Source organism: Dermacentor silvarum, chromosome 6 (assembly GCF_013339745.2).
Source record: "Dermacentor silvarum isolate Dsil-2018 chromosome 6, BIME_Dsil_1.4, whole genome shotgun sequence".
In the NCBI taxonomy this organism is placed as follows: domain Eukaryota; kingdom Metazoa; phylum Arthropoda; class Arachnida; order Ixodida; family Ixodidae; genus Dermacentor; species Dermacentor silvarum.
Window position 1 is genome coordinate 147902025 of NC_051159.1, and position 12851 is coordinate 147914875.

The 12851-nt window shown below is 45.3% G+C and overlaps 1 protein-coding gene across 2 annotated transcripts in view; it reads left to right on the forward strand.

Moving 5' to 3' along the window:
• LOC119456185 (ras-related protein Rab-27A) overlaps nt 1-8886 on the forward strand; it is a 132553-nt gene extending 123667 nt beyond the window's left edge. For both annotated transcript variants that reach the window (XM_037717810.2, XM_037717809.2), the window contains exons 3-5: nt 1284-1447; nt 3579-3965; nt 5581-8886. In XM_037717810.2, the coding sequence (XP_037573738.1) occupies nt 1284-1447; nt 3579-3951 (537 nt within the window). In that variant the 3' untranslated portion in view covers nt 3952-3965; nt 5581-8886. The remainder of the gene's footprint in view (nt 1-1283; nt 1448-3578; nt 3966-5580) is intronic.
• The last annotated feature ends 3965 nt before the right edge of the window (nt 8887-12851 follow it).

Consider the following 12851-nt stretch of genomic DNA (forward strand, 5'->3'; position numbering starts at 1 on the left):
TTCTAGAATACACTGTAGTCATGCTTTACTGACAATGAAGTTTGCTGGTTCTGAACAGAGGCCATCCAAATCTATAGAGGATCTAACGCTGAGCTGGTGCGCAGAACTTCAAGGTGACGTCGCCAACCCCGCATTTCGTTGTTGCTCCTCTTGCGCCTTACCAAGCTTCTAATGGCTTCTTTTTTTAAGTGCGAAGCACTTTAGGGTCCTGGGCTGTCGGCGTCCGTCGCGCGTGATCTGTCGTGATCACGCTAAAAGACAAATGCTCAAAACAAGTGCACAATTGATCAAAACCGGTTCAAAATAAACTGTGTGTGTGTGTGTGTGTGTGTGTGTGTGTGTGTGTGTGTGTGTGTGTGTGTGTGTGTGTGTGTGTGTGTGTGTGTGTGTGTGTGTGTGTGTGCGTGCGTGCGTGCGTGCGTGCGTGCGTGCGTGCGTGCGTGCGTGCGTGCGTGCGTGTGCGTGTGCGTGTGCGTGTGTGTGTGTGTGTGTGTGTGTGTGTGTGTGTGTGTGTGTGTGTGTGTGTGTGTGTACATCTTTCTATTACGTAGGGTCCCGTGACAGTCATGTCGAGCACAAAATTCTGGTGGTACATTGCATTACACAACATACCTTTACTGTTGCACAAATGCACAATACAGCTTGTACAACGTTCTAGGCATGCACGAACATTCGAAACTTTCGAATTACTAAACCGTGATCATTCACCCCTCCGAAAATTCCTGGACTTGCGAAAAAACTGCGTATTAGGCTCTATCTGTGGGGTTTTATTAAGAAAGGTTTCAAAATGCCCAATATCATGAAAGAAACTTGCTAACCTTATTAATACTGGTACCTGAACACTGCTTTAGAATAATGGTGGATAATAGCTGTTAATTATTTGAAAACTATTCCAAAGGTAACTTATTCCGCCTTTACTTCTGTGCCCTTACTTTGGTGTAGTTGTGTGACTGGATCTTAAGACTGACTTTGTTTCACCTATTCATGTGGTTTGACTTTAAATTATATGTCTGGGTTGAGTTTGAGGTTTTAGGTTTTAGGTTAGAGTGTATCTTTGTGATGTTTTTATACCTTTGGCCTTCACTATTTGCATTAAAAGGAGTAGCCGTCAGCAATTGAAAAGGCCAACCATCTCCTAAACATCAAATATTTTTATTCACAATTTTTATATATTTTATTTGATTCGTGTTGAATTCGCTCTCACAAGTCGCTATTCGCACACTTCATATATGCGACGACGTTCTCAACGTCCGTGTTCTTCTATGCCACCGCTTCTCTCGCAGACGTACCGTTCTCCCGAGGGCGGCGGCCGCAGCCAGCGCATCTACCTGCAGCTGTGGGACACGGCGGGCCAGGAGAAGTTCCGCAGCCTGACCACGGCCTTCTTTCGAGATGCCATGGGCTTCCTCGTGCTCTTCGACCTCACTAGCGAACAGTCCTTTCTCAGGTGGGTGTACGCACACAAGGCCCGTGGCTTGCGTCTGCAAATTTCCTCATTTCCAGGCGCGAGAATATCCCAACGAGTATATACCCCAGGCTGAACCTACGAGGGATTGAACCGGTCCGGAACGGTTCCCTCATTTCTGATTGGGTTCGGTTCCGAGGGGACGGAAGAAATATCGGTTTGATTAGCTTCCGGTTCAGATGAAAAGAACGGTTCATCTGCGGTTTGCAGATCAGTTCCGGTTCATTTCCACGCCCTGCATAGCAGAGTTCTACACGATTCTTTGTTTTAGGAAGCCAGTATCATAAGGCCAACATCGCAGCAGTGCCGCGAGTGTTATAAACAAAGTTCGGAATCGCTATATTCTACCATATGGCACGTTGACAGTGGGACTAACATTGCGAATAATTTCCATTTGTATTTATGACCCATGCTCCTTTCGTTTTTTTTTTCGTTTTTTTTTTTCTTTTTTTGTTTTCTCAGAAGCTTCGCGAATCATGCTCGTTGGAGGTCTATGTGCAGTTTCTTCCGTTACACTCACACTTTTGGAACTCGAGTCCCGCTGAAAAAATAAAGCAGTTGTTAGTTTGCGCCCCAGTCGTTTGTCTGTGCATTTCTTTTGTGTGTAAAGCACTTAAAACACAAGCCTAGCTAGTTTGTTGTGTATCTCGCCTTTAGGTTGAAATGATCAGGCACGACACGTATGATGCGCTCAATCAGCGGGCTAAAATTAGCTAATGCCGGTTCCTCATAGGCTTTCTGAATAGTTTCGAATCAATTTATTACTGGCTTGGCATTCGACACATAATTTAATGTTAGATTCTTACTGTAACTGCAGTGCATACAAAAACCGCAAAGGTGCGCACGGACGCTGTCGCTTGTGCAATACAACGCTCGATGTTCACAACACAATGCCTCTGGGCGCAATGATTGATGAAGGCCGTTTGTCATGCCGGTTCTCAGCTTAAACGAATGCTGCCTTTTGCTGTCGCGTGTTAAGGAATTGCGCCCGGAACTTTTTCATAGCGCTCATATTGGTAAAACCGAACAAGATAATTTTTTTTTTCACCTCGAACACGAGGATTGTTGCATAACGTCCAAAAACCACTTAAATTTCAACAGATATTCGTGAGAGGAGTACAATCGTCATACACCAGTCAATAGCACGAAGCTACAAAGCAAGCCAATACCGGTTTCTCATGAAAGAGAGCTTCGCAGTGGAAGAGAAATCCTTCCTGGTCCCGGAATAGAACCCGGGACCGACGCATTTCTGGGATGGACGCTCTACCCTATCACTTGACCAGGAGAAATCTTTCTTCATGAGAGGGGGGGGGGGGGGGGGGCATGTCAATCAATTGACAGTATAGCACGAACCTATAAAGGTTTCCCAGAAACGATGTCCGCGGAACTGATTTGCCATAGTCCCCAGCTCTGTACGGTCACGGCCGCTCAGGTGTGCGTTTTGATCGAGCGGCTGTGGTATAATTCACGTATTGTTCCCTCCCTATCTGACGGCATTCCGTTAAATATTGTCAAGGGCGGCGATTCTGTGGTCAGTGCTTAGACGATGACGGAGCTATCTGGTGCGCTCGCGCTAGGCCTACCACTGCTGCAGCGTTGTGTGCCTTGCCTTGTAAACACGACCTCTGTATTGTATAACTAAGTCCCCACACCGACTTCAACACTACCTTCTAACGACATCAATAATCGCCATCTTCCAGCTTCTGATTCCTCGCCTTCCTCGTGCATCTATGGAGCTTAGCTTGCAGCGGAGTTACTCATGATTTATTTATTTATTTCACGTGCGTCCCCACGTGGGAGACCTAAGGCCCCGTCGGCAAAAGCTCTGCTGGACTATCAATAAAGTTGTTACCAACCAACTGTTAATCCCTTATGGGATTTTAACAGAAAGGGCATGTACAAATGGTATAGTACTTGCGAACAAAAAAAGGCAAATATAAATGCATTATATAATCACAAACTGCACGAGACAGTTAAGTACGGCGCTTTTGTACTGAGAGAGGAAGAAAGAAACGTTTATTGTTGAAAGAGTACTGATGTTTTTTTTTTTTTTTCTTTTTTTTTAGCAGCTCTGTATGAGTGAGTCACGTGTCGCTCTCTTCTCTTCGGACAGCATCCGTTCGTGGCTCGAGCAGTTGCGCACGCACGCGTACTGCGAGAACCCGGATGTGGTGCTCTGCGGAAACAAGGCGGACCTGGAGGAAGGACGCGCCGTGACCGAGGAGCGGGCGAGGGCCGAGGCCGCCAAGCATGGCTTCCCTTACTTCGAGACGAGCGCGGCCACGGGCCACAACGTGGGACGCGCCGTGGACGCGCTGCTCGAGCTGGTCATGCGCCGCATACAGCAGACCGTGGACCGCGGCGGAGGGGGCCAGGCGTTGCCGCACCATGCGGGCCCAAGGTCTCCGCTCAGTGACGGAGACCCGCTACGGAGGGCCCCCGGCGAGGACCCGCTGCCGCCCACCCACAATGGCTGCACCTGCTAGTGTTAGGCTGCACGGTGAGCCCCGAGCGAAGGGCAGCACCCGCACGCTTTGTTTCACGCTGTGTCGTACATGTACGGTCTTTGTCAAAAGATTCGAACCCACTCTGCTAGCGACAGGATTTGTTGCCAGGAGCCGTTGCAGCACTAATTGTAGCTCACAGCCGTCCGAAAACCTAGGCTCATATTCACAGAACTTCTCTTATGTAAGTGGTCATCCACGATTTGCCATCGTCTCATTATCACGCCGGTCACTATCATTAGTGGCATATTACTGCGACAGGGTGGTCAATTCTCTTCTGGCGAGGGAGTGTCTTTTCATCACTCAATGAGCCTTCCTAATGTTGTTGCACATGGGCTAGCACAGTCGTGCTGTTAGTGCTACCGTGAGTGTAGTTCCATTAGCTCTCTGCAGATCCTTTATTAATGCGATTAGCATTCTTTGACTACTTCAGCCGTTTTGAGCCTATCTATCTATCTATCTATCTATCTATCTATCTATCTATCTATCTATCTATCTATCTATCTATCTATCTATCTATCTATCTACTTACGCCGACCCAGTGGCCCAAAGTTGTCTACCAGCTTGGGCCATTAGGTCGTGATGCTCGTGGTTGTAATGCTGTCATGGCCGTTCCATTGTCGTCATTCCAGCTTCGTCATCCGACTCTCGTCATGTCACGTCATCGTCGTCACGCCTTCTACCTGGACCCAGTGACCCTAGATGTCTAATAGCTTGGGCCACTAGGTATGTACTCATGGTCGTGATGCCGTCGTCGTGATTGCGTTGTCGCCATCCAGTCGTCATCATGCATTCGTTCTGATATCGTCCTCGTAATGCCGTCGGGATCGTTCGATCGTCGTCATTCTAACTTCGTCATCTGACTCTCGTCATGCAAGTCATCATCACGCCATTGTCGTCATACAGTCGTTGTCGAACCCTTGTCATCATGTTGTCGTCGCCACGTTGTCATTTTGCCGTTGTTATCACTTCAATAACGTCATCTCATTGTCGTCATGCCTTCTTCGTGATATCACCTAAGTCGTTCCATCGACGTCATTCCTTCTTCGTCATTCTATCGTAATTATGCTGTCGTCATGCAATCGTGATTATGCCGTGGTTATCATAGCATTGCCATCATTGCGTCGTCAACAGACAGCCGCTATCACGCATTCGTTGTCATACCGTCGTAGTCATTGTCATCGTGGTTGCGACATAGTCGTCCTTCTACCTTAGTCATCCGATTGTCATCATACCATCGTCGCGTCATCTTCGTTATACAGTCGTCATGATCAGGTTGTCTTCATGTCGCCGTCTTGACGCTGTTCTTCGTTATGTCATCGTCATCATTTAAGAATCTTCAGTGTCCCGTTCTGATCTCGCCGAAAACCTCCGAGCCACCCTCAGAGGCACTGGCAACAGTCACCAATGCCGCGCGCGTTCGGTGCGAACGTGGGCAAAACGCCGACGGCGTCGACAACAGTTCTGCGCGTTGCTGGTGCTGCTGCATGTTCAATTGCTCAAATGCTGCATGTTCATGAACCATCAATTGCGATAGCAATTGATGCTTCGCCATCAACCTGCCCCAACTTGCTCTTCGCCTAACACACCTTGTCACTCTTTCACCCGCAGGGACGATGCCCAGAGACAAGAGGCCATCCCCTCCTCCTGCCGCCAAGCCCCAAAAACCCTTCTGGTGTCCGGCAGCGTCGATACCACCCGAACCCCACCTGGAGGAGGCGCCTTCCTCCTCCCCGCGTCGCATCTCTCTCCAGCTCGTGCAATTTGTGTCTGGCGAAATCCCGAGAGACTCTCACAGTTCGCCGGTGTGGTTGGCTGTGCGCCGCGCAGCGTTATGGTTTATACTGGCCAATTGCAGGGAGTGTCGAGCTTTCTGGACCAAGCTTTACCGGTGTTTTTATTTGTTACGAGAAAAGGGCCGTGGTCTTCTAGTCCTCCCCTCCCCCCACCCCACCTTTTTTTTTTTTTCTTGTCGCATGTTCTTTCCACTCGTTTACCTTGCTTGAGTGAATATGTATTTGTTTCTTTAACCTGGTAAGGACAGCTTACCAGATATGTCTGATATTAGAGCCGGCGTCCCTTCCAACTCGTTGCAAAGAAAGATCTAAACATTCTCGTGCATTCACGAAGGCAAGACAAGAAGCTGTGCTTTTTTTTTTTTTCTTTCCACACCGTGAAATCATGGCGCGAGGTTCAAAGATGGGACCACGCGGTGTTGTTTTAACTTTTTAAACTAGTTTTGTTGACAATATCCCAACTTCTGTGACATTTCGGCCACCGATAGCCTGCTAAATGTGGTGCACCACCTCGTGCAGCAAGAGTTATCGCTGTCGTTTGAGCTGACTGTTGAATCGAGCACGTGTTCATATGTGTACTATTGGTTGGTCAGCACACTGCCTAGACATGTTTCTGCGTTAAGTTGGTCTGCGGGAGGCGACGCAGGTGTTGCGTGTTGCAGCTTTGTAGCTGATACCGAGGCGTATTCTCTCTTTTTATTTCTTTTTTTTTTTCCTGAATGCACCCATATACAGGCGCAAGGATTCATAGAGTAAAAACGCAAGGAAGTTAACCGCACTACGAGACAGATGGTCTGGAATTGACACGTTCAGTGGATTAAGCGTTTGGCGCTGCGACGGATTTGCCAACTGTGGAAACAGAATTCTAAGTCCTCTAAGCTAATGGTCAAACTGCAATGATATACTGCAGCAGTGTCTGAGAAACCAATTCGACTGACTACCCACGTGCCATCCGTCTTGAATTTTACTTGCACTCCCTTCTTAAACAGCCATTAGCTGTGGTGTCAAGTGACCTTCATTCACCAACTGCGACGTCTCCCATTAGCCTAGGGTGGCATATGCTTGAAGAGACCATACACTCTACCCTTCAGAACGCTGGTATGGTTGTATTTCCCTTTTGTTCTATACGTGAAATACGAGGAAGAAGATTGGAAACGGAATTTTGTCGTTTACCAAGGCTACGCAGTGCCGTCACTATAGTCAGAGAGCTATTGTTTCAAAACTGTTTGTATCCAGCGCGCGGTGTCGCTATGGGATGTCACACTGCACACGTTGTTATTGCCCTTCAGCTTTTGTTTTGTTCCGTGTCGTGTTGCTGCCAACAGGATTCGGAAGGCGCACTGGTCCACCGCACGATCTCAAAGCCACATCTTGGGCTCTCTGTGTCGGATTCGGTTTTCACGCATCGCCACCACATTTTTCGTGGCGGTAGCGTCGGCGCCACGAGAACGGATTCCACGAAAACGCTATTCAGCGCATCGACGATGTCCACTCAGAAGGACACCGCACAGAGCGCCGCATATGACCGCGTGCCGGATAGTTTACATCGTTGAAATGGTTAGCCTGCACAAATGCTGACAATCCACCGCGTTAAGCAGAATAAAACAAAACCAATGCTAGTCACCTATGCCAACTGTTAAGCTATTTTGTAAAGTAATTACCTCAGCCCAGAAGAGTGGCAAGTTTTATAAATGCATTTATGATAGTGTTACTGCTGCGATCGTTGCGTATAGTTTTGCGAGACCAAAGTCAAATGAGTTCGCAGTTACCGTCGTGAGTAAGACGCTTCTGATAAATATTAACGCCCTATATTGAGCCTTTGGCAGTTCCGGGTGAGTTTAAAAACGTTTTTCGGCGGAATATTCTGGTGAAAGAGAAACTATTAACAGGCCACCGCCTTGAGCTATCGCGAGCAAATGAAGACGAATTTCCTTGCCAAAAGACACTATTCTCAATCATTATACCAAGACACTTCCTGTAGTTGTGAATCACCTCGTTCTGTGTTTCACGCCTTGAACCTGTGTGCCTGCTCACCCATCTTGATATATATTTTTTCCAAATTCGTGCACTCGCCTTGCAAAATCTCGCTTTGCAAAATCTCGCCTTGCAGAACCTCGCCTTGTGAAACCTTGCAAAACTGGAATTGACGTCTCGGCAGGGCATGTTGCTAGTTATGTGAGCATTCCAATGAAATCTTCGAACACTGTAGTAATGTGTCTTCCCATATACACCTTATTTTCTTGCACGAAACTAGAAAACATCCCATCCGCAAGATGAGGAACGCTTGCGCTTTGCTTTCGTGTTCCGTGTTCGTCATTCAATTAATTAACTTAAATTACTGGAAATCATGCTAGCAACCATGAGGTATACGATATTGGGTATCACAATTCAGACGATATTGGCTTCTGGGTCTACGAGCTTCCTGGTGATTAGATCGCCCGCTGCACTGTCACCGCCAACGCGAAATTCTTCTACCGAGATTCCAGCGAATCAGAACACGCACGGCAACTTGACGATTTGCGCGACTAACTTTGTGGCATAACACAATGCCTACGCAAGTCACCGCGAGCAATGGAGGCCTGAGACAGGACGAGCTTTCCTCACATGACAGCAATATGCCCCGCCATGCGGCACGCGATTTCACGGCGGCCCGATTCCACCGTTGCACTCTACAATCCTAACTGCGCGCGCGCACCTATAGCGCTTTTTTTTTTTCTTCCCGGTGTCAAAAAAAAAAACCCTGCGTGCCTCAAGTCGTTCCGACAGTGTGGCGCCTGTAAGTGCAGCCAGTGGTGTGACGTCATGCGATACGCGGTCTCCTATGTCTGCCCGCGTGATTAAAGAAAAAAAAAAAGGCGAACTGCGCAGGTCGTCGTCATCGTTGGTGTGTTTCTGTGTACTACATGCCGAAGTGCACGAAAAGTCGCGTGACGGGAGCGGCGCCTGTCGCCGACCCGATCACAGCTTTTCATGGCGTACGTTGCAGACACAAGCAGCTCGAAGCGTTCACTTTGGCGCCAAGGTTACGAGTAAACCTTCTGCCCGAAGAAGCTGTAAGCGGCGCGTCGAGAAGACTTTCTGTTATACTTGTTGAGTGTGAATAAAAATGAATTGCAAAAGATGAAGCATTGCAGCTGCGTGAAGCATTGGCATGGGCCACAAATCTTTCCAAGTTGGAAAGGTTAGCGTGCTCGCTACACTAAGGAACGTGTGAAGGTGTTGTTGTACGCTTGCATTTTAAAGGTAACCGAAGCACTTTACCTTAAGTAATGGTAACAGGCGCGCAGACTCGGCCGTTCTTGCCATTTCTCATTGGGCCTCAAGGTAACATCCATTTTATTAAAATTTACAGTGGTAATGCACATTATTCTTCAGCGTCAAACGCAATGTCATACATGCCGTAACGTGACACCTGGTGACACTGTAATTCTATATAATTTGCTACTGTAAGTTTTACTGTGGTTGATTTCAATTTTATGTCTGACGAACATATTCAGAAGGTTCAAAGTCAGGGAAATGTTACCTTTATTTAAGGCAGAGTGCTGTTTACATTTAGCATACGAAAATGGCTCACGTTTATAGAAGGCAGCGTGTTTAGTCTGTTTCGCGTACATGCATTCCTTCCCATTTCTGGTGGGACGGAGTTTAAACAGTGTAAAGGCCCGAGGCACGTGGCGTTTCATGGTCACGTGCCTGCGTAACTACAACGCTAGATCGATGACGTCAGACCAAGATTATGAACAGCACTTCAACAGTCTACATTGTTGACCGTGTGTTCCGTTGTTTTGTTTTTTACTGAACAGACACGTCCAATGATACACACAGCCGAGAAAAAGAAAGGTATAAAGAAGTCGCATTTTTATAACGAGGCGTCATGTGCTTGTTCGCGACTCGAATGTTTGCGCATATACTTAAGACATTAATCAATCAATCAATCAAAGGAACGTTTATTTCTGCATGAGAAACATGGACTTAATGAAGAAAAGTTTCAAACTGCAGCTTAACAAGGCTCCGCGGCCCTTTGTGGAGTACGACAGCAACTGAGCTGTGGTACATTTCTAAGCATCACATGGGCCGGAAGCAACAAGATATGCTAAGAAATGCATGTACTACAAAAATAAATTTCTCACAAATTGTACACTTGTCAAACAAAAAATCCGGCAGATCCCACGCCATGTGGGAATTGATCTTATGCGAAGCAGTGTGCAGGGGAGCCTACCAAGTTAAAGAAACGACCTTGAGAGCCCCAAGATGTAGGCGGCTCTTTCATGACCTACATGACACACATGTCATGACATTCTTGTCATAAGTCCTCAGAAGTCCCTTTAGCTACACCTAAGAGACCTTAAGGTAAAAGCCTTAGTCATGCTCATGACTATGACTTTGACCATCAACCTTTAGCCTTTTCCTTCACTTGGTACCACATCCGAACACATTCGATTGATTTTTGAGTGTTAATCTTTTTTCGCTGAGTCATCCTCATTCTTGCTCAGTCATAGTCATGACTATGACTTCTACCATCATCCTTTAGTGTTTCCTTCACTTAGTACCCACGTCAGAACCCATTTCAGTGGCTTTTGAGTGTTAATCTTTTTCGCTGGGTTATTGTCATGACCTACATGACACGCATGGCATGACATTTATGTCATGACCTATCACTTATGTTCGTCATACACTCCTGTCATGCTATGCCAATTTTGATACCTACCAAATCAATGAAACGACCATGAGAGCACCAAGACGTAGGCGGCTGTTTCATGGCCTACATGACACGCGTGTCATGACATTCATGTCATGACATATCATTTATGTTCGTCATATACTCTTGTCATAGTATGCCAATTTTGGTACATACGAAGTTAACAAAAAGAACATGAGAGCACGGAGACGTAGGCGGCTAGATAGATAGATAGATAGATAGATAGATAGATAGATAGATAGATAGATAGATAGATAGATAGATAGATAGATAGATAGATAGATAGATAGATAGATAGATAGATAGATAGATAGATAGATAGATAGATAGATAGATAGATAGATAGATAGATAGATAGATAGATAGATAGATAGATAGATACTGTCAATGTAGCAAATGTGCACCAAGAAATGCTTCGCATTTAAAAAGAAGGGGTGTCTAATACGATAATTAAAGTAAAAGCGCGAAAAAAGGTACGGGCACGACTGAATGCCACAAGCACTCAGTCTTGACCATGTTTTTAAATGCGAAGCATTTCTTGGCGATCTATCTATCTATCTATCTATCTATCTATCTATCTATCTATCTATCTATCTATCCGCCTACGTCTTCGTGCTCTCATGGTCGTTTTGTTAACTTGGTATGTACCAAAATTGGCATACTATGACAAGAGTGTATGACGAACATAAATGATATGGCATGACATGAATGTCATGACATGCGCGTCATGTAGGTCATGACAATAACCTAGCGAAAAAGATTAACACTCAAAAGCCACTAAAATGGGTTCTGACGTGGGTACTAAGGGAAGGAAACATTGAAGGATGATGGTAGAAGTCATAGTCATGACCATGACTGAGCAAAATGAGAATGACTCAGCGAAAAAAAATTAACACTCAAGAACAACTGAAATGGCTTCGGACGTGGGTACTAAGTGAAGGAAACACTAAAGGATGATGGTAGAAGTCATAGACATGGCCATGACTGAGCAAGAATGAGAATGACTCAGCGAAAAAAGATTAACACTCAAAAACCAATCGCATGTGTTCGGATGTGGTACTAAGTGAAAGAAAAATTAAGGCTAAAGGTTGATGGTCAAAGTCATAGTCATGAACATGACTAAGGCTTTCGCCTTAAGGTCTCTTAGGTGTAGCTAAAGGGACCTCTGAGGACTCATTACAGGAATGTCATGAGATGCGTGTCATGTAGGTCATGAACGAGCTGCCTACGTCTTGGCGCTCTCATAGTCGTTTCGTTAACTTGGTAGGTACCAAAATTAGCGTAGCATGACAGGTGTTTATGACGAATATAAGTGGTAGGTCATGACATAAATGTAATGACATGCGTGTCATGACCATGACCCAGCGAAAACGATTAACACTTAAGAACCACTGAAGTGGTTTCGGACGTGGGTACTAAGTAAAGGAAACACTAAACGATGGCGATAGAAGTCATAGTCATTAGCATAACTCAGCAAAAACGTCAATGACTCAGCAAAAAACGATTAACACTCAGAAGCCAATGAAATGAGTTCTGATGCGGGTGCTAAGTGAAGGAAACACTAAAGAATGATGGTAGAAGTCATAGTCATGACCATGACTGAGCAAAAATGACAATGACTTAGCGAAAAAAGATTACTCACTCAAAAACCTCTGAAATGGGTTCGGACTGTGGGTACTAAGTGAAGAAAACACTAAAGGATGGGGGTAGAAGTCATAGTCATGAGCATGACTAAGGCTTTCGCCTTAAGGTCTCTTAGGTGTAGCTAAATGGACTTCTGAGGACTCATGAAAAGAATGTCATGACGTGCTTGTCATGTTTGAAGTTTATTCAAAATATATACATTTGTTACATTCGTTTTGCATTGTGATTGGACAATCAGAGGTCCCAAAGTAAAAACTGTCAGGGGGACCTCCTAACAAAAATTAAACAGAGGATTAGTTCATTGGTCAGCAAACAGTGGTGAAATTGCAGCAAAATATAGAAGTGTGCGAAAAAAAAAAGAGAGCAGAAAAAAAAAGAAAAAAAAGAGAGTAGGGCAATATAAGTAATAATGAGAATTTGCTTCAAACAAAGAAATCTAAAGAAAACAATAAAGTCACAAATCGTTTAACAATTCGATTTTAAGACGTTTACAAAATGAGTGCATTGTGCATGATTTCAAGTCAAAAGGTAGCTTGTTCCACAGAGTTACACATGAAAATCTTGTCGTCATTCGACCATAGTTTGTGCGTATTTTGGGTAAAAGTAGATTAAGGTTAGTTGAAAACCTTGTGTTGTTAGTATTTACAAGAGTGACATCAGAAAAACTAGAAATGTATAATTCATGATTTAAAACACAAAACATGATTATAAGAATTTTGTGGCTAACAAGTTTACGCAGAGGC